The sequence below is a fragment of the Rhinolophus hipposideros genome (assembly GCF_964194185.1).
Source record: "Rhinolophus hipposideros genome assembly, chromosome: 8".
Taxonomy (NCBI): domain Eukaryota; kingdom Metazoa; phylum Chordata; class Mammalia; order Chiroptera; family Rhinolophidae; genus Rhinolophus; species Rhinolophus hipposideros.
The window spans coordinates 84785290-84807616 of record NC_138054.1 but is presented as its reverse complement, the minus strand read 5'-3'; the positions used below and the strand labels follow the sequence as shown (position 1 = coordinate 84807616).

Genomic DNA, 22327 nt, shown 5'->3' with positions numbered 1-22327 from the left:
TTTCTCTCTATTCCTGGCTGCCTTGTTCCCCCCCCCCCCCCAGGAAATAACAAATTGATATAACTTTTGCTTTGATCAAAGATTATTCAACTGGCCTCGTCATCTTCGTTCAAACAAATGGGCCCTTTCTACCTAAAATGGAATGAAGCCAAATAACTGCTATCTATTAATTAAAAATAAAACACAGTTAGTGACCTCAACATTTAGCTAAAGTTGAAATCTTGATTAGAAAATGGAGGGACAAAACAGGAAAAACTCATTTTAAAAGGAAAAGATATGCACAAGGCCTGTGCTGTTTAGAGATAAAATCAAGGGGTAAATGCTCTCCCAATTGCACACAGTCAGCTGCCTGAAGAGACACTAGGGTCTCTGCGTAAAGCACATGGACTTTAAAGACCTGACGTGAATGGCCTGACGTGAATCTTTGACCCTCCACTTACGACCTGTGTGAGCAGGGGTAAGTTATCCACCTGTGCCTCATTCGGTTCCTTCATCTATTCCAGCTCGCTGAGAGGATCATGAAGCAGTTAACAATCGTGCCTGACAATGGGAAGAGGCAGGTTCCTGTCAGCTATTACTGTTATCCCATCGCCATCCGTGCTCTGCCTGTTCAAGAACAATACAATTTACCAGACCAACTCTAAGAACATGCAAAAAGAACCTTCGTTTTAAAACTGCAAATTGATTGAATACTACAGTATTCAAGCTGTTCAGAAAATTAACCAGGATAAAGAGAAAAGGAAAACGTACAATATTTGTTAACTAACATGAAATTTTAGAACCACAATAAATTTAAGGGAGAAAAGAGAAAAAACTGGGAGTTTAAAAATATTTATTCAAATAAATTTTAAATATATAAACCTTTCCACTTTCCACAGTACCTTTGATCAGTCGATACCACTGTTTGCAGACAAGGGCTGCCGTTTTGTGTTCCTGGTATGGTGAAAGAAAGGACAGGATATATTCCAAAACTTCTTCTGGCAGCTCAGACATGGACCTATTATGTCTAATCTCCTCAACCTCCAATATTGGGTGAGGCACCTCATCTTGCTCCATTGTTCCTTCCAGCACAGTTTCTTCTTGGTCCACGGCCATGAAACTGTCATCTTCACTGTCTGAGGAGCTGGCCATGACATTCCACTCAACAGCTATAGTGGGCAAGAAACAAACATCAGTATACACCGCTAGAAGCTCTGAAATAGCTCAAGGCCCCTGCACCCAAGCTGTTCATGATTTCTTTTAGACCTTCAATACAAAGTCTGTTCTTCAGCACTTTCCCACACTAGTCATGAGCCACCTTAACTTGATAGGCGCAGCTCAAGTACCAAGCCCATCCCAAATATTTAAAATCCCTAAAGGTTTCTCATTGTATTTTTTCTCTCCACTGAAAACCAGAATGGTAGCCAAGTTCTGGTATAACCATAAAACCAGAAAACTTCTTCTCTAACAATTTCCCTGACTCAAGGATCTGACTGGCAGATAGCGAATGGAAGAGCAATTAAGTCTCCCTCGGCCAGTAAGATAATTCAAGACCTCAAACTCAGAAGGAAAAACTAACTGTGGGTGCTACAAAGAGTAATAATATTCTGAGAATGTGGTTTTAGAAATAAAAGTTTTTCTAGCTTTTACACAATTCACTTAAGAGGACAATAAATGCTCCACAAATAGGCTTATCTAGCTAAAATACCAAAGACAAGGCAATATTTATACTAGAAAAATAACAGATATAGGAAGTAAAAAACTAAAAACAGTGCAAATGCCCATCAACAATGGAACAGATAAACTGTCATACTTTAACACAATGGAATACTATACAGCAAGGAGCCACAGATACATGAATCTCTCAAACATAATACTGAGCAAAAGAAGTCAGAAGAGTACATACTACATGACCACGCTCATATCAAATTCAAAACTAGGCAAAATCAATTTACACTGTTGCAAGTGAGGATAGGGAGACTGGCTCCTGGGGTGCTGGTAAAGTTGTTTCCTCACTGGGCAGCGGTTACACAGATGTGTTCAGTTTGTGAAAAATTCACCAAGCTGAATACTGAATGCTTACTGTACTTCTCTAAAGTTTACAAAATAAGCCATTATCAACATTTACCTCTAGTGGAGGTAATGAATTTTAAAAAATTATTATGGATGATTTTTAAATATCTTCCCTGTGCTATCTGTATTCCCTCAATTTTCTAGAAAGAGTACAACACGCTAAAACCCATGCACAGAGGCAAGCAACGCATTTACACCACTCTGAGAGTTCATGCAATGCCTGAGGTAAAAAGAGTAAAATGAAGGAAATAGGGTGATTTACGTAAGACGTGTGTCACAAGTTAGATTCTCCAGGAAGCGGACGCTAAATTAGAACTAGAAATGAAAAAGGTTTAATGGCGAGAACTCTTGTGAGAAGAGGAGGAAGCCGTATCGGGCAGGAAGAGCCATCAGATTGTGACGCACAGCTGCTGCCTGTCCAACAGAAAGCTCAGGAGCGAGGGCGGCCGTGAGAGGACGCGAGCCTCAGGTGAAAAGGGGAGGCCCGTACAGGACATCACTGCTCTGCTCAGCCACTGACTGGGGCGGCTCTGGGAAGACTGTGACCTTGGCTTCCAAGCTGAGGCAGACGCTGAAGGGACTTAACAGCTTTCTGTAGCTACACTCCTTACAGATGGGTAGCAAGTCTTTTCTTGAAGGGGCATTGCGTTCATTTTATTATTTTTTACCATGTCTATTCTTCTTGCTCATATGCACCTACCCAGACCATTCACTATGCCAGCCACCTTACAAATTCCTAGCATTCCCTCTACCACTGATGAGAAGAGCAAGAAATAATAGGAAGCAAAAAGTAATCGTGAAATATTCTTTGGGGTGTTACGAAAGATATGAAATGTTCCAAAAGGTGAGGAGGTTGGGGAGAACGAAAAACAGAAACCTCCCACCTCATCGCTACCACTCCTGGAATTCATATACGAATTAGGTACAACATCTTAAGAACTGGAAGAATGATCACGTTCAGGAAAATGAAAACGTGAATCAAAACTCATGAAATTGCTTCCAAGATCATTTATCCAGATTAGCTCATGATACTGCCATGTGTCCTAGCAAAGTGCCTGCTAGAATCTTGATGGTGATGATGGCTAACTGGAGGAGTGGAGGAGCCTAAATCCTCCTCGCTGGGGGGTCGGAGGGGGGCAGTGGCAAAGGACAGACAGCGGCAGTTCCCTCCATTCTCCAAAAGTAGCGAAGTACTGTAATAGGCTCACTGTAAGCTGTATTGATAAAGGATCCTAGATAATTGGCCCCTCTGCCCTACATTGGGTAAGCTGTTTCAGCTCATGCTTAACTTGCTAGAGGGAAGGCTTTCCATTTCCAGCCCTAACTCCTATCCTGAAGAATACAGTCATGTAAAATATGAAACAAAAATTAGAATTATTTTCACACACAAAAAAACAGTAAGGTGACTTTTTCTACTGGACAAAATATACATCCCACATTCCTTCTTATTCTTTCCCCTGCAATTATCATTTCTCGTCTCCCATTGGCTATCTTACCTAATTTATCGACTTTCTCCTATGTTTAACCCCAATCAGCCCTGAAATTCACCAATGAAAAGAGTTCAAAGAAACCGATTCCTTGAGTTTGGCTGCATTTTCCACGTTTGAATTAAACACAGCATCTCAAATACAGCTGCCCCTTTATACAACATCTTGACAGACGGTGAGCCTAGGGTCTGCTTCAGAACAAACTGAATCAATGAAGGCTGCAAAACGTTACTTATATTACTCTTTTTTCCCCCAAGCAAAATAGATCTGTTTGGCTCAATAAGACAATGTACTCCCTTTCCAAATCTCAAAGTACAACTAGCAAGCCTACGAGTAAATAAAGGGACTCACACTTTTGTGATGCCCAGTTTTAAGCATTCTCACCACGCAGCCATTCACCGTCTGCCATCCACAACAAGCATCGAATCCCAGGCTCCTGAGGGCATGTCTGCTAACTTGGCCCTGAGCACATGCCAATGAGAACATACAGGGATGGGCTCAGATGCAATTCCTCTGTAATTACATGCCCGGCATCAATTTGCACTGCCCTTCATTTTCACTTCCATGATTAGGTAATGAAATCATCACTCATACTCCCAGAGGACATAGAGGCATTCTGAAACAGTTTTTCATTTTTTCGTGCCAACAGAAGCCCTACGAAACATTTCACACATAAGTGTATTAACATAATGAATGTGGTTTTCATGAAAGTCTTTAAGAGAAATCTTCCTCACCCTTCACACTTGTGTTAGGCCTTCTCAGCTTCCCCAAAGTGATCAAGTCTTGGGGAGAAACCACAATCTGAAGTCAATTTACAGGAATCTGAGCTCCTTAAGGGCAGAAACCATTTTCCTAAGTCCCTTGTCTTCCTAGCACTAGACATTCAAATGAACCAAGGACAGTGCCCGCTTCGGCAGCACCTACATAAATGAGCCACGGATTATTGACATTTCTGCTCACAATACCCTGGTGCTGACGTCACGTGATTTTATAATAGAAATTACATCATTACTACATCCAGAAAACAGCAGACCCTATCCTTATATGTCACTGGATGCTGTCAAGATATTTTATTGGTCAGAACGAATATACCTCTCTGGTTCCTTTAATTTTGACCTTTTAAGGTGTACACTGGCCTGAGAGTCTGCTGCCAGACTCCTGACCCATACCCAACGACCCATGCTGGTGAAAGAGGAATGGTACTGAAAAAACCATTTATTAGGCCCAGTAGCATCTTTTCCTTTGAAAAGTTACTGTACTACATCCAACTAAATTTAAACCAGCTTTTAAAATCTTTCTGAAGTACAAATTAACGTTAAAATTTTGAGATCAGGAGATTTGGCTACTATTTCTAGCTATGATGTTGTGTGACCCAAGGTAAGTAACACAGAGTAAGACAGGAAAACCTCCATAGCCGTAAGTAATGAAAGTTCCCCACCTACTTCATAAAGATTCTGTAAAAACAGCAGATATCAACAAACCACTCTGAACTCAAGAGGAAATCGATTCAAAGAAATTCAAAATGGGAATAAAACTAGTTTGTGATCCATGTAAAAAGTAATTGCCAATCCTAGTATAATATGATTAATCGTGCCTGTGATTTCTATACGAGACATCTGACGATCCCCTTGGAGTAATCACACCTTTACGAAAATTAGAATACATTGCACTTACCTAAAAGGAAGCCGAAGATTTAAAATGCAATCAAGCTTATTCTTCACAACTTCAAAAGGTTAAAAAAATGCAATTAAGGGAATTTCTTACTGATAGTAAAATAAAGCACTGAGACTTAACTAAAGAATGGATAGCTAGATTGAATGGAAAGCACCCAGTTTTCCCTCAGCATGAGGGCTTCTGAAGCTTTAGGGGCAAAGTAGCAATCTTGCACAGATGTCATTATGAATTCATGAGGTCACTTACCTCAGCAGCACTAATGTGAGCTAGAAAGTACTGAATGCTACTGTTGAAAATATAAATACTGTCAAAGGAGGATTTCCAGCAGACCACAATATGATTCAATCTAAGATGATAATAAATCTCCTTACAAATAGATCATTGTTACTATCATTGTACTAAGTCAAATGAAAAATATATAAAACGGGGGAAAATGGTAAAACATAAATTTCTACCTTACTTCAGGCACTCAACAAACATCAACAGAGTATTTGCTATGCATGCAAATACTGTGCTCAGATCCCATGGGAGTTACAAAAAGAGGACATGCCACTACTTCCTCTCAAAGAGATTAGCTCAGGAAGAGCCAGACACTTAAATAAAGAACACCAACACAGGCCAGCCCTGTGGCACAAAACAAGAAGCTTTAACAGTTCAGGAAAGGAAGAGATGACTTCTAACTAGTATGAGAAGGAAGTTAAACAGAGGCAAATATCTGAGCTTTGAAGCATAAGTAGGATTTCAGAGAATGAAACGGGGAAACAGGCAGGAATGAAAGATTTTCAAATTACTGTCTCCTGAACTCATATTCTTTGCCGCTTACAGAATTACCTTTAGGACAAAAAGGTAAAATCTATTTTGTACTTGATGGGTGTTTTACCACATGTATATACACACTACTTAGTATTTTACCTATATTAATAGAATCTCCTAACCTGGAGATTCCTTAGTTCCCGACAGTCAATGATTTGACAAAAAAGTCTAGAAATAAAATAATTTGGCATAACTATTGTTGCTATTAGCAAACTGAGATATTTTGACAATTAAATTCAGAGGGCTGTTTCTTAAAAGCATTCCAAATTTAATAACAGGTATCAGCTGCAGTGAGGTTTTTTTTTAATGGTTAACTCATCAGTGTTATACAATTAAAATCCCCTTTAGTGAAACAGAAAATAAAGTATTTCCCCAAACTACCCATCAGTACACATTTTTATCATTCTTTACAATGGTTGATATTAAATAAAAGCACTTTGTTACAGAATAGTAGTAGAGATGAACCAGTTCTCAGAGCCATTCTCCATATTCATATGCAGCAGCCAAAGGATTTATTACTAAGTATAAATGGTCAAGAAAAATGTACTGGTTTCAATCATCAATGGAGATACTCTAGGTTCTGAAAATTCTATATGGAGAACCATACATTCTACATTCAGCAAAATGTTTCATTTGATAGAAAAAGTATAATGGAATTTTAATATCCAAATTTACATTTGTGAGAGCTTGAATTTTAGATTTTAAGATAGTAGTGATATACAAAGTATAGAATAATTCTGGTTGTAATAAGTTAACATAAAGCAATGATTTGAAACAAATGGCTTTCATTTGTAGTACAAATCAGAAAGGAGGTAGAGGGGGAAAAGGGGCATTAAAAGGTGCATTTTTTGGCCTTAAAAATTTTTTTCCTCTCAAAAATAATTATTTAAGAAAGTAAGAAAAATGCAAAGGGGGTAAATAACCATACTGTAACATTAATCAACTGTGTTAACTCAAAATCGTATTAGGCTACAGAAATGCTCAAAGCACACCTACCTCTCCCTCTCTGTTCCATAACACTAAGTACCTGCCTGCATATTAGCAATTATTATACAGTAGTTCCCCTCTTATCCAGTGGGGATGCACATTCCAAGACCCCCAGTGGATGCCTGAAACCTCAGATAGTACCAAACCTTATATAAACTACATTTTTTCCTATACATATGTACGTATTATAAACTTTAATTTATAAATTAAGCATAGTAAGAGATATACAACTAATAATAAAATAGATTATAACAATATACTGTAGTAAAAGTTATGTGAATGTGGTCCCTCTCTTAAAATATTGTACTGTATTCACCTTTTCACTTAAAGGAAGCACTTTACAACTTTTCTTTGTCATGTGCAAATTGCCAGCATCACTACTCTTGCAACTTGGGGTCATTATTAAGTAAAACAAGGGTTATTTGAACACAAGCACTGTGATACTGTAACAGTCAATCTATGACTGAGGTGGCTACTAAGTGACTAAGATGCTGGTAGCAGATACTCCGGAGAAAGGGATTATTCATATCCTGGGCAGGATAGAGTGGGATGGCTAGAGATTTCATCATACTACTCAGAACGATGCGTAATGGAAAACATATGCATTATTTCTGGAATTTTCCATTTAATAATTCTGGACCATAGTTAACTAGGTAACTGAAACCACTGAAAGAGAAACCGGGGATAAGGAGGGACTACTGTACTGCAGTTGTTGCTCTTCTCCTCTCTCCTTAGGCAACAGAGAATTATTCTCCTTCCTTCATCTTTATAAGCACTCAGCAAAAGGCCTCTGAACGAATAAGGAAACACAGTTTTTTAAATTCATTTTAGAGTCAACAACAAAACCTAAATGTTAATATGTAGCTATTCTGATGAGAAAAACAGAAATTTCTTATCAAAAATTAAAATAAAAAATAGTAAAATCACAGTTTGGATGGCTAAAGACAAATAAAACTAGAAAAGGAGGGTAAAAATGGGGCATGAAGAAGTAGGAATTTTTATTCTTAAATTAAAATGCACAATATCTAGGGCGGCCGGATGGCTCAGTTGGTTAGAGCGCGAGCTCTGAACAACAGGGTTGCTGGTTCGATTCCCACATGGGCCAGAGAGCTGCATCCTCCATAACTAGATTGAAGGACGACTTGGAGCTGATGGGCCCTGGAGAAACACACTGTTCCCCAATATTCCCCAATAAAATTTTAAAAAATGCACAATATCTAAGCAAATCATTACTATTTTTAAGATATTCAGATCTTTCAGCCATCGTGTTCCCTTCCTCTGACAACACCAGAGGAGTATGCGACAACCACTGCATGCCAGATTCTCTCAGCCTTTTGCGGAAAGGTTCTATCACAGTGGTTCTCAGACTTCTGAATTTCGCAGATCAGCAATTTTTTTGGACTGACATAGGAGAGGACTGACGTAGGGTCAATAACTTCATTTTCCCAAATAAGGACAAAAAAACACCCAAAATACACTCACACACTCCCCACCATCTAATATTATCATGTTTCATAAAAGGACATTTAAAAACCTGAACAAGTTGGAAAATCATAACCTCTAAGGCTTTCCCTTCCAAGAAAGTAAACCTTACACACACACACACACACACACACACACACACACTCAAGACAACATGAACCTGAACCAGTATTTTTGGGAACCCCTACTATGTTATATTTCATTTACTGCTGATTAGTTTTGTGGAAAAAATTCCCACAGACAATTAAAACAAGTTATATAGACTAACTTTTGTTTTTACCAAGTGGATATCTTCTCTTTAGGCTAATTTAAATTAAAACTAGCTGTTCCCAGTATGCTGGGAAACCATTTCCTAATGCTAGAGAAAAAGATGATGGTTACTGGCAAGAGTTCACAAAAGATAAAAGCAATCTGGTTTCTTTTAGAAATAGCTTAGCTGCTCTTTCCTTTAGTTGGCTGTTAAATGTGTAATGCTTTTTTACTCATGTTGCCCACCCTCCAACCCCGGCCCCACTGAATTCTTAAGGTCTAGAATTTTAACAAGATTTAACTGTAGCCTTTTTTTTTTTTTTACTTTTAAACTGCAACTGAGTAAGTACATCAATCAAATTTTATTACTGTTATTGAGGGTGATATAGTCAAACCACAGAGTTTCAAAACTTCCCATAGAAGCTAAAGGTTTAAACAGGTTCTCACACAAGATTCTATTTTATGCTGCTTTCAAAAAAAGAAAAAGAAACGAAAAGAAACAAGCACAAACCTCATTCCAAAATGGTGTAAGTTAGAAAACTCTTTGAGATTCGGAGGAAAGCCTGTGGAATAACAAGGAAAAGAAAAGTCTCCCCTGGGTTACGGATGGCTGAAGCAATCATCACGTTATGGCTTTAGTTTTAAGAAGGGCTAACGTCTTCCGGTTCACTCATCCACTGCAGATCTATTTCAATGGAAGGAATACTTTTTAAAAATCAGGTTCATTTTATTTTGCATAATCAGGTTTATATCATTAAAGGAATAGTTTCCCTCATAATTAAGAAAAATTAAAGGCAACTTCTACTTTGATTTTAAATTTCTTCTAAATATATCTGTATACCTTAATACAAGTATTTCTGCTATTGCACAGAAATATTTGGATAAGTATTTCCATCTTTAGAAGAAAAAGTTCATGTAGAAACAGGAAAAATTCAAGGATGCACTGAATTTGGCAATATTTATTAATTTAGAATGTGCAAAACTTTTGACTCAGCAAATTAATTTTCAGGTACCTTTGTAACACAAACATCCATACATGTGCACAAAGCTGTATACACAGGTGGAGGCTTGCTGCATCTTTTCTGGAATGACAAAAACTTGCAACTACATAAGTGTCCATTAATAGGAGAATGGCTAGGTAAATTATGCTATATCTAAACTACAGAATTTAAAGCACTAGTTTTAAAATATTTGGGTATCACAGCATATATTGACAAAAAGAGATCTCCAAGACAAACTATTATGCAAAAAATGCAAAACAATATGATTAATACTCCTTATGTTAAGGAATAAATCAATGGCTGCCCATCAGAACCACCGGAGAACTATTAAAATTCAGATTCCTAAGTCCACACAAACCAACCAAATCAAAATCTTGGGGAAAGGGGCAGAGGGAGTTGGAGCCCACTCACTTTTATTTTTAATGAAGCAATGACAGCTCTTTCACAGCCAGATCAACAACAATGACAAAAGAACAAATTAAAATTATATATCCACAAACGAGGAGATACCTATGTATATAAACGCATAGACAATGATCCAGAAAGCTGCACATCAAACTTAAGAGCGTCATCTCTAAGGAGGAAAAGAAGGAGACTTTTTCTTTTTTAAATTAATTTTTAACAGCCAAATACATCATAGATACAAAACTGTATAGAGGTGCAAGCGCTGTAGAAAACAGTATGGCATTTCCTAAAAAAATTTAATCAGAATTATCACATGATCCAGCAATTCTACTCCTGGGTACATGCCCAGAACTGACTCAGACAGGTATTTGCACAGCAGTGTTCACAGCACCACTGCAAAAAGGTGGAAACTCAAATACCCATCGGTGGGTAAATGAATAAACAAAATGTGGTATACACACACAATGGAGTATTACTCAGCCTTCAAGAGGAATGAAATCTGGACACATGCTATAACACGGAAGAAATCTGAAGAAATTATGCTAAGTGAAACAAGCCCGACAGAAAAGATTAAGTGCTGTCTGATTCCACTTACATGAGGTAGCTAGAGTAAGAAGCAAATTCAAACAGGCAGGAAGAAGAACGGTGGTTGCTGGGGGCTGGAAGGAGGAGAGAACAGGGAGTCATTGTTTAGTGGGGATGCAGTTGAAAGTCAAGGAAGATGAAAACATTCTGGGATGGACAATGGTGAGGGTTGCACAACAACGTGAATATACTGAATACCACTTAACTGTCCACTTAAAAATGATCACAATGGTAAATTTTACAGTTTATTTTACCATTTTAAAAAACTGTACAGAACACAGATATGCAATTTTAAAAAATAATAAGGGAAGCTGGTTGGCTCAGTGGTTGGAGTGCAGTGCTTATAACACCAAGGCTGCTGGTTCGAATCCCACGCGGGCCAGTGGGAAACAGCGGCTTGAGCTTGGAGCTGAGCTGCAGGTGGATGGCTGGCCGGTTAGTGGCTAGTGGCTAGTGGCTGGCTGGGCAGTGGTTAGAGCGCAGCGCTCATAACACCAAGGTTGCCAGTTCGATTCTCACATGGGCCAGTGAGCTGCGCTCTCTACAACTAGATTGAAAACAATGACTTGACATGGAGCTGATGGGTTCTGGAAAAACACACTGTTCCCCAAGAATCCCCAATTTAAAAACTTTCTTTTTAATTTTAAATTTAAAAAAATAATAATATGAACCACTGTGCAGCCATATCCAAGCTAGGAAATCACCAGGACCTTTAGAAGGCCTCTGTATGACCCCTCATTACCATCCACCTCTGACTCGACCAGAAGTAATCATTATTTATCACTCCTTTACTTTTTTTATTGTTTCACCAATATATACAAAAATATATTCCCAAGTAATGTACTCTTCAGTTGTTAAATGTAGTTGTAGCTCCTTCTCACTGCAGTGCAAAACTTCAATGTATGAGAACGTTACAATTTATCCACTCTCCTGTTGAAAGAAATCAACGGTCTCTAATATTTTGCTCTTATGAAATAATGAGCATTTTTCAGTTTTTCTAGAGTAGTCTTGCAAACTTTCTTGACAGCAACCAGAGTAAGAAAATACATTTTATCTCACAAATCAGTCCGCCTTCACATACACAAACAGATACGTAACTGGGAATAAGTTACGCAAAAATAATACCCTTACAATGAGGGACACTGATGTTTTCTATTGTGTTAAGAAAATTGTTGGTCAAATGCCATTAAATTATCTTCATTCTCCCTAACTGGCTGCAAGCCACAGGTTGAAAACAATGTTCTTCAGGACATATTTAGGAGTGAAATTACTGGGTATAGAATATAGGCATGTACACCTTTACTAGGTAATGTCAAATCGTCTTCCAAAGTAAATTGTTCCAATTTACACCCCCGCCCCCGCTGCAGTGTATGCAGCAAGTGATTTTAATTTGATTTGATTTTGAAAGTCATAAATAAGTTTTAACAGTTTATCAAACATTTTTGCTGCAATTATTAAAATATATAATTATAAAAATATATAATTATTAAAATATATAATATATGGTTTTCTGTTCATCTGTTGGTGAAATAAGTCATATCAATTGATTTTATAATGTTAAAACAAGCTTGCATTCCTCAGATAAACTGAACTAGGCCATGATTTACAATATTTTTTTTTTCAGGACTTTATTGCGGAACAGTGTATATTTCCAGGACTTTTTTCCAAGTCAAGTTGTTGTCCTTTCAGTCTTAGTTGTGGAGGGCACAGCTCAGCTCCAGGTCCAGTTGCTGTTTTCTAGTTGCAGGGGGCGCAGCCCACCATCCCTTGCGGGAGTTGAACCGGCAACCTTGTGGTTGAGAGCCCACTGGCCCATGTGGGAATTGAACCAGCAGCCTTCAGAGTTAGGCGCATGGAGCTCTAAACCGCCTGAGCCACCGGGCCGGCCCCTACAATATTTTTTACAATGCTAGATTAGTTTGCTAATGTTTGGTTTAGGATTTTTGCATCTATATTTATAAAAGACATAGCCTATAATTTTTCATTCTTATCCATCTCTGGTTTTAGAATCAAATCATAGTTTCATAAAATGATTTAAGGACTGTCCCTTTTACCCCCTATTCTCTGGAAGAGAGGATATATAAAACCAGAATTATCTGTTCCTTGAATATTTGACAAAAATCACTTATAAATTACAGAGGCCTAGAGTTTTCTTTGTAAGATTTTTCTGTCCACTGATTCCATTTCCTTTGGAATAGGACTACTTGAGTTTTCTGCTTCTTCTTGAGTTAATTCTGATTAAGCTCTATTTTTTTATAGAAATGTTTGTCATCTAAGAGAAAATATACTAGCCAGAATCAACTATAAGTTTCCTTTCTCATATAACTTAAAATTATACCACTGACAAAATGTAGAGATGAGCTACACAGATGTCATCTAAGTAATGGGTAAATACCCTTAAATAAGGTACATCTGCTCTGAAAACTTTCAATTTATAACAGGCCATTTAACCTCTTCTAATCTCCAACAGATGTCACCAAAAAGTCTGTTCACTTACACAGCCCGTCTCTATGACCCACTCCTAAATTTCATTTTAACTTCCTTTCTTCCACACTAGATTGTATACTACTTGAGGGCAGAGACTAAGCCATATTCATCTTTGCACATCTGGCACGTGAGTAGGTACCTTATCACTATCAATACCTTTTTAATGAATGAAGATCACAAAGGCCCTTACTGAAAAGGTTAATGTTACTGACACACTTCTGGTTGCCAAGGGTACTCTTGAGGTGCTCAGTGTTTAGTGACGGAGGGCGCCTATAGACCATACTTTCTCATGGCCCACCTGTGACCAAAAGCACAAAGTCATCTGTACTTGTAAGACAGTTTGCTTTACTGGGAACAGCACATAAAATAGGTTTTCATTCACTAATGAAGTAACTGAAATAAAACTAAATCTTGAAATACTTGCTGCCCCTGAACTCCTTGCTAAGCAAATGAGCCAACCTCCTAAGGGTAAAACTGTAAAATGAACAATAGGGATAATACACAGAAACGATCAGGGAGAAAAATGCCAGGATACTCTTCTGTACCAGATTATGAATAACGGTCATCACTAAGTTGTAGATTCTGGATTCTTCGAAGACACAGCTACTCCCTTAATGAAATCTGTATTTTGCCAGGGGCCTAGCTGAAAAAAAAATCAAAACCCTCCACCCCCCACAAATTGCCAACTTTTAATAATGATAAGTTCCAGAAGAAAAACATTAAAGGGAGGCCAAAATAAGAAAAAAAAAATATTAGAATCATAGCACTTGAGAGTTAAAAATAGGGCCTAAAGTCATTTTGCCAAACCATTTTTTAAGCATTTTAAAACTCAAGTAAAACTTACCATCCCAATCTACAGTTGTCAAAACCCAGAGAACTTTACAGCAAAGATTGAACTTTAATGTATGAAAATTGAAAAAGAAAAAAAAACTTATTAGGAAGGAATGAAATGATGACAAAAGAATCTAACTTATCACAAACACGTAAAACAGCCATACGTGGAGGAAAAGGTGCTGACCTAAATAACTTTGGAAATGAGTGAGACTAAATGCAAAAGGAACTGCACATGAGCACTAGACTTTACTTGATGAAACTTTCCCACAGGAGCATAGTTAGTAATTCTAATACAGCCATACATGTGTACTGGAATTGAACAATTAAGTAAATAAATGGTGGATGGCTGGAGCCAAGTTTCTCACAGTTGCAGTGGGAATTTATAGATAAGCAAGGGGGAAAATGTAGAATGATCATGTGATAATGGATTAAAATGAGAGGCATCAATATGAACTCGTGTTTAACTTAATATACAGACGACTACATAGAAATATTTACATAATTCTGTCTATATACATGGGATAGTACACACACACGTACTTTCTTGCTCTGTACCTGAGAGGCCGAGAGGCAACACCAGCCCTGTAGCAATGAGCATAGCACCCAGATCTTGATTTCTATCTAATACCATTCTCCAATAAAAGGAACCAGGGCCCCTTGGCGAAACTGCAGAATCTAAGACTGAGACAGGAACTACATACAAGATAAACCTGGATGGCTAATCTTGTAGTGCCAGAAAGTAAGAATGTGATCCAAAAGCAAAACATTTACAGAGTGAAGTCAAAGGGACACAGCAGACAAATGAAAGAGCTCCTGATGGCCAAAGCTCAACTTGAGTACAAAATAAATATCCATGAAGTCATATAATATAAATGATTGGATTAAAAAAAGAAGGGAAGAAAAATCTTCCGTGCAGATTTAAACAATTGATGTAGATTCTCCCCTTTTCAGTAAGTGTGGCTTAATTTCACTCACCTTCCTAACTTGTCGCCACCCAGGTAAAATAAAGTTCTACTCCTGGACCCTAGACAATATCTTATTTGGTTTAATTCTTCCTATCAACAACGTTTTGATGAAATGAATAAAATTACCAAGCAACAGCTAGCAAAGCATGCCAGGGATTAAGAATGAGAAGATTAACGAGTGTTTCTAACAGATTTCAATTCAGTCATTTTGTACTCCCTGTTCCTGAAATACCCTAAGCTCTTTTCCCATCTCTGTCTGGTCTTTGCTCTTGCTGCCCAGCCCCTCTTCCTAAAACACCCTCTCCTCCTTGCCAGTATGACAAATTCCTACTCCTTTTTTTTTTTTTTTGCATGTTGTATGTATGTATTTATTTATTAATTAATTAAAGGAGCTCACAGTGGCCCATGCGGGCATCAAACTGGCAACCTTGGTGTTACTAACACCACGCTCTAAACCAACTGAGCTAACCGGCCACCCCCTCTACTCCTTATTTAGGTCATTTCTTTTGTGAGATTCTCCCATCCCCTCCAGCCAATCCAGTACTCCTGGCCTTCTATTCATTTTGTGCAGTATCTTTATTATCTTAGAGTTCTATAAATATTTGTTGAGGTAGGTGGCCTACAAGACCTAAGTCAACATTAAATAAATAATGCAGATAGTTTCTACTTTTCACCAATTCGTAAGTCACAATTCCGCTCATTAACAACTTGCCTAAGAAAAACCCCTATTTCACTTCTTATTGCTGTGGTTTCCAACAAAGTCTAGACAAAGGCAACAGCAAAAGGCAATCAAGATGCAACATGTACAGATAGAATTTTGCTTTAAGGCAGATAATATGCCTTAAAACAGGGAACGAGCGAAAATTGCCAATGCCAATTGCCGTTTTAGATGTGTTGTATCATACTGTATGTATTTCAGATGGACAGCGAAGGCTGAAAATCTTTAACACCGTAATTCAAATTTAAGAGTCCACATTTAAAAGGATGGAGTCAGGGGCGGACAGTTGGCTCAGTTGGTTGGAGCGCAGTGCTCATAGCACCCAGATCGCCAGTTCGATTCCCACATGGGCCTGCGAGCTGTGCCCTCCATAACTGGATTGAAAACGACTTAACCTGGAGCTGAGCTGCGCCCCCCACATCTAGATTGAAAACAAAGACTTGACTTGAAGCTGATGGTCCTGGAAAAACACACTGTTCCCCAATAAAAAAATTAAAAAAAAAAAAAAAGAAGATGGAGTCAGGAAAACTAATTTCCATCGCTTACCTTCCTTAAATTTGCTATGATCTCTGTGAAACTGATTTTGCATACTTATCAATTGTCTGGTTAAAAAACAAAATGTACCAGAAATTTCAAAATGCAGTATTTTGTACTGCTTTTATAAAAGTGGAGACTGTACAGAATATAAATGTATTCAAAGAAAGCTTATAACATCAAATTCAGCTACCAGACAGAAGAAAGCTGTGAAGGCAGAATTTTGTACTTCATTAAAAATTGATTCTAGAGCCGGCCAGATGGCTCAGTGGGTTAGAGTGCGAGCTCTCAACAACAAGGTTGCCGGTTCAATTCCTGCTTGGGATGGTGGGCTGTGCCCCCTGCAACTAAAAATTGAAAACAGTGACTGGACTTGGAGCTGAGCTGCGCCCTCCACAAGTAGATTGAAGGACACGACTTGGAGCTCATGGGCCCTAGAGAAACACACTGTTCCCCAATACTCCCCAATACAAAAATTTTTAAATATACATATAGGAAACACGTTTTTAAAAAAATTGATTCTACAGACAAGATTAATGTCCTCATAAAACATCTCACTGGTGTTTGGAGCCAAAGGTCAATTGTAAGGTCTATTCTAAAGAACTGACTTTCAAATATTCTTTAAAAGAAATCCACAGGTAAGAACGTAATATAAAACTAAATGTCCTTATTGTTTCACATTTACTACACTGGATCAGATCACAAACTCTAAAATCAATATACTTATAGAATTCCCACCTACATAATAAATTACCATACAAAAGAAAGATAATACCTAGGCTATTAGAAGTTATCTACTTTTCTACTACTTTTAAGCTGCAAACTATAAATTAAAACATCAAAGAGAAATGTTAGAGAGTGCATAAAGATAAACCATAGAGATGAACAGGTATGCAGAAACATTCAAATTCTCTATTCTTGTTAACACTGAAATTCTTTGGATGAAAGCAAACACTCATTAACTGGAGTTTTAGAAAGGCTAACAGTAATCTTGAGGTATTATCAGCAAGAAAAAATATTTTAAGAAATAAAACGACCTAATTTTAAATTTTATATCAAGTTGGTGGCTAACACCAAAGAGAGGAATTAGTCAAGAAGCTTTAAAATACAGTATTTTTCTCAAATACATGGTGATGGAAGGAGAACTGACTCTGGGTGGTGAACACACAATGGGATTTATAGATGATGTAATACAGAATTGTACACCTGAAATCTATGTAATTTTACTAACAAACGTCACCCCAATAAATTAAAAAATAATAAAAAAATAAAAAATAAAAAACAATAATAAAATAAAAAAATAAAAAATACTACGTATCTTTCGTGAGCTATATTTGAAGTATAAAAATAATCCATGAAAAAAATACAGCTGTATTTAGTAGTCTTACGTGTAGTAACAATATTGTCATCACTATTTTGAAACTATTATTGGTATTGTGTAGGAGAAAGCAAAGAATTAATTATGTTAACACCATAAAAAACTAGAAAATACTCAGCATGAAAAAGAGAGAAGTGTAAAATTAAAGAAATTAAATTCAAAACCCTGTAATTGTACATTTGAATCGGGAGTATCAGTACTTCTTAACCCTGTCCACTGAAAAAGATTCAGAAGCAATGACACCTCAGTAGCAGTGAGTACCCCAAGCACCCAGATTGTTGTCTTTAGATTCTATTTTCCTTGGAGAAATGGCTGTTTCTAAAATTGGGGCAGGAAATATACAGGATGAGCCTGGAACATCTTGTTGTGATGGAAAGCAAAGAGACTGTTAAAAATGAATGCAGTCACGTCAAAAGCACATAGAACCCTACCCAAAAGCAGAGGCAACCCCCACAGGCCCAAAAGGAAACAAAACACAAAAACAAAACCACTATAGATTCAAACATATCAAATATTTTAAATCTTAAGGTCATAATAATACTAAAGAAAATTAATTAGTCACCAAGGAAGGCTGCTAAGGGACTAATTCATGATTACGCTAAAACTTGCTAAATAAAGGGAAATAATCAAGTCCTTTTTCTGCTTTTCTACATTAACCAACAGAGTAACCAAAGAGTTAATGTGGGGAAGTTCCTTGTGAGAAATTCCATTTAGAGGAAGAAGGAATGACAGAATAAAGAAATTACCATTTCACAAACAGTAACAATTTATAACCAACAAAGGGTACTAAAACCATTATATGATTAGTTGATGGAAAACATTCTATGGAGATATCAGGCTATTACCATCTAAACCTAGAGCTCAATCTGAGCATAGCTGAAAAGTAAGACCACCAGAAATTATGCTTCACGAGGGATACAATGAGAAGTTTGCAACAACACTGCCTGTGAAACATTCTTGTTCTAAATTTTTAAATTTAATCATGCGTCTAGATCAAACTAAATGATACCATGAGGAAACAATTAGACAAATCCAGACTGTGGGGCATACTGAAGGTCAAAAGACTGACTGCCCAGGCTTTGTGCCTAGAGGCAATTTTTGTGCCTCAATGGAGGGGGGAACCAAAAGAGCCCAACGATCTCTCTGAGTTGAGAAGACAGATAAGAGAGTCCAGGGAGGCTGAAGAGCTGGAACTTGTGGAGCAGAATTCCAGAAAGGAGGCCACAAAGAAAAAGAACTCCAGAAACGTACATGGTATCCTCTTGAGTCTTTGCTAGTATTGGACAACACATGCATACTGCAAGTCCACCGTCAGGCAAAGAATGACAGGGAAATTGAAAGCTGAACAATTCTCACAGCTCACCAGCTGGAAGAAATTCAAGTGCCAGCAAGTCAGAGTATAGAGTTCTTGGTGATCACCTGGGACCTTTGGTAGAAACCCCAGATGGTTCACCTCTTAGTATGGAGCTGGACAGTCCATGAAATGAAGACTACTCTCCATGTACCTTAGCAAGACTTAAAAATAGACCTCAAAAAGATGAAAAAGTGAGCAGCAGGCAACTAACTGTCTACCAAAACAAGCCAAAACACTTTAAAGAAAGACAATAAAAGCCAGACACATCTGATGTGCCAAAAATTAGATGTGCCAAGAGACCAAAAAAAAACAAAAAAAAAAAACCACGGCTCATATTAAGAGAAAAGTCAGAGCCCTGTTGAGCACTGAGCCTTGAACCCCTCTCTTGAGCCTCGCCTGTGCTCAGGGCGCTCTCCAAACACTCCTTTGGAGTATACGTTCTCTCAATAATACTAATGCCACCTTGAGCCCTGAGCCTTGCTTGAGCTGCTTTTTTCAGTGCTCGGCCTGCTCCTAATTCTTTAGAGTGTACTATCTTTCCTAATAAACTTCTCTCCACTTTAAACCACTTGAAAAAAAAAAGTCAATGGGAACAAACCCAGAAATGACAGGTAGAATGAGAAGACGTAAAAACAGCTGTAAGAAGTATACTATTATTACTATGCTCAAGGACTGAAAGACACAACCATAGTAGAGACAGAAATGGAAGACATTCCAAAGAAAAAAAGGAACTTCCAGAGATTAACAATATATGAAATGAAAATGTCACTGTATATAATTATTGTAACAGCAGAATAGAGCCTGCAGAAGAATCAGTTGAGATTTAAGACACAGCAACATAAACAAACTATCCAAAACGAAACAGAGAGAAAACTAAACTGAAAAAAATTAACAAAGCCTCAGTAACATTTGGGACAATATCAGGTCTAACATGCACGTAATTAAGAGTCCTGGTGGAAAAGGGGGTGGGGGGGCGGGAGGGAGAGGAAGGGGGGAGATAAAGATTTTAAGAAATAATAGTGAAGTTTCTTCCAAATTTGATGAGAACTATAAACCCAGAGGTCTAAGAATCTGACCTCTTCTGACCTATTATATTATTCTGAATGAACCAAGCCGGATAACAACACATACACAAAGACAAAACCACACCAAGGCATTTCGTGGACAAACTGCTGAAAATCATGATAGAGAATGACTGTCAGAAACTATGAAAGCCAGAAAACAAGGAAATATCTTTAAAATGCTGAAAGAAAAAAAATCAACTTGGAATTATATATGCTTGAAAATAAAGGTGAAATAAAAATATTTTCAGGGGAGGTCGGATGGCTCAGTTGGTAAGAGTGCGAGCTCTGAACAATAGGGCTGCCGATTCAATTCCCACATGGGCCAGTGGGCAGCGCCCTCCACAACTAGATTGAAGACAACGAGCTGCCGCTGAGCTTCCGGAGGGGAGGTAGGATGGCTCAGTTGGTTAGAGCGCAAGCTCTCAACAACAAGGTTACAGGTTCAATTCCTATATGGGGTGGTGGGCTGTGCCCCCTGCAACTAAAGACTGAAAATGGCCACTGGATTTGGAGCTGAGCTGCACCCTCCACAACTAGATTGAAAGACAATGACTTGGAGCTGATGGGCCCTGGAGAAACACACTGTTCCCCAATAAAATTAAAAAACATATATATGTATATGTATGTATATGTATATGTATATGTATATATATACAAATTTTCAGACACTGGTGTACCTGCATGACAAGAAATGTTAAAATCCTTCAGCTGGAAGGATGGTATCAGCTAGAAATTTGGATATACACTAAGAAATGAAGAGCACAGTAAGATAGATACGTATATGGGAAAATATAAAAGACTTCTGCATTCTTACTTTTAAATTTCCCTTAAAAGGTAACTGTTTAAAGCAAAAATAATGTATTGTGAGGTTTACAACATATATAGAAAAAATATATATAGCAACAATAGCACAAAGAATGAGGAACAAGGGAAGGGGTAATATATGTGAAGAGGTATACTGTACCTCTGTATAACTGACTATATATTTAAAATGCATATTGTAAACTGTCATAAGTTAAAAACGTATACTGTAAACCCTAGAACCACACACACATAAACACATAACACACACACCAAAGAGGTGTAGTAGCTTAATAAGCCAACAGTGTAGATGAAATGGAATACTAAAAAATATTCAATTACTTAATCCAAAAGAAGGTAGGAAAAGATAGAGAAACAAAGCACAGATAATACAGAGAAAACAAATAGCAAAATGGTAATTAAAATCTAACTATACTGAAATACATAAAATATATATAGTTTAAACACTCCAATCAAAAGATTGAGGTTATCATACTGGCTAAAAAAAGCAAAGCCTAATTTATATGCTGTCTACAAGAAATATATAAAGGTGCAGAGAGGCTAAAAGTCAAAGGATGGGAACAATATAAGAGAAACATCAAGGCGTGGAAAGCTAGTGTTTATACTAATACCAGACATTGCATGCAGACTTCAAAACCAGGAAAAAAAAAGGACATTTCACAACGATAAAGGGGTCAATGCATCAAGAAAAAAGAACAATCCTAAATGTGTACATGCTCAATAAGAGCTGCAAAATATTATGAAAGAAAACAAAAGTCACTTAAAGATGAGTATTAATTAGTAATGAGCTATCTAGAATTTGCTTTAAAATTACTCCACTGCCCGCTTCCAGAAGTGGAGAAATAGATGAACTAAGGTGAACGTTGGTAATTTTTGAAGCTAAGTGATGAGTATACAAAGATTTATTACATTATTCTATTTATGCATATATTTAAAATTTTCCATTTCGTAGAAGTTAAAGAAGGAAGAAAGAAAAAGGGTTTACTGAACTACTGTGCACTAATTAAAGGCATACTACTGATAAGGTGTTGCTGAAAACAGTGGAAAACTGTGATTCTACAAGAACCCTCGAAACAAAGGTGCTGTTTTAGTGGTTAAAATGTACAGAAATACTGTTTGCAGAGTCCCAAACAAGATGAACAGGAGGCCCACAACAAGGCACATCATAATTAAAATGCCAAAGGTTAAAGACAAAGAAACCCTAGCGGTAAATAGGAAAAATGTCTAAGAGATACATTTTGAGTAGTACGTTTATTTTCCATTTTGAGTATTACTGGGTTCAAGGAGCCGATATTCTCGATTTCCTGACCAACTTTTCTCGGGATTCGGGAACGGGAAAGCGAAAAAAATTTCTGAGAATGGGCGAGAATTCCCACCTAGAAACCCCAGTTACCTCCAAGGAGCTCCCATAAGACTGTCACCCGATTTCTCAACAG

General features: G+C 37.5%; 1 protein-coding gene across 2 annotated transcripts in view; it reads right to left on the bottom strand.

Annotated features, from left to right (window-relative positions):
* Positions 1-22327, bottom strand: part of FBXO42 (F-box protein 42) — a 78040-nt gene that overhangs the window by 39605 nt on the left and 16108 nt on the right. The window contains exons 1-2 of one of the 2 annotated variants that reach the window (XM_081056147.1): positions 9256-9333; positions 882-1148 (exon numbers count right to left, since the gene is read on the bottom strand). In XM_081056147.1, the coding sequence (XP_080912273.1) occupies positions 882-1131 (250 nt within the window). In that variant the 5' untranslated portion in view covers positions 1132-1148; positions 9256-9333. Of the gene's footprint in view, positions 1-881; positions 1149-9255; positions 9334-22327 lie in introns of those variants that run through there. The other variant, XM_081056146.1, reaches the window with a different exon arrangement.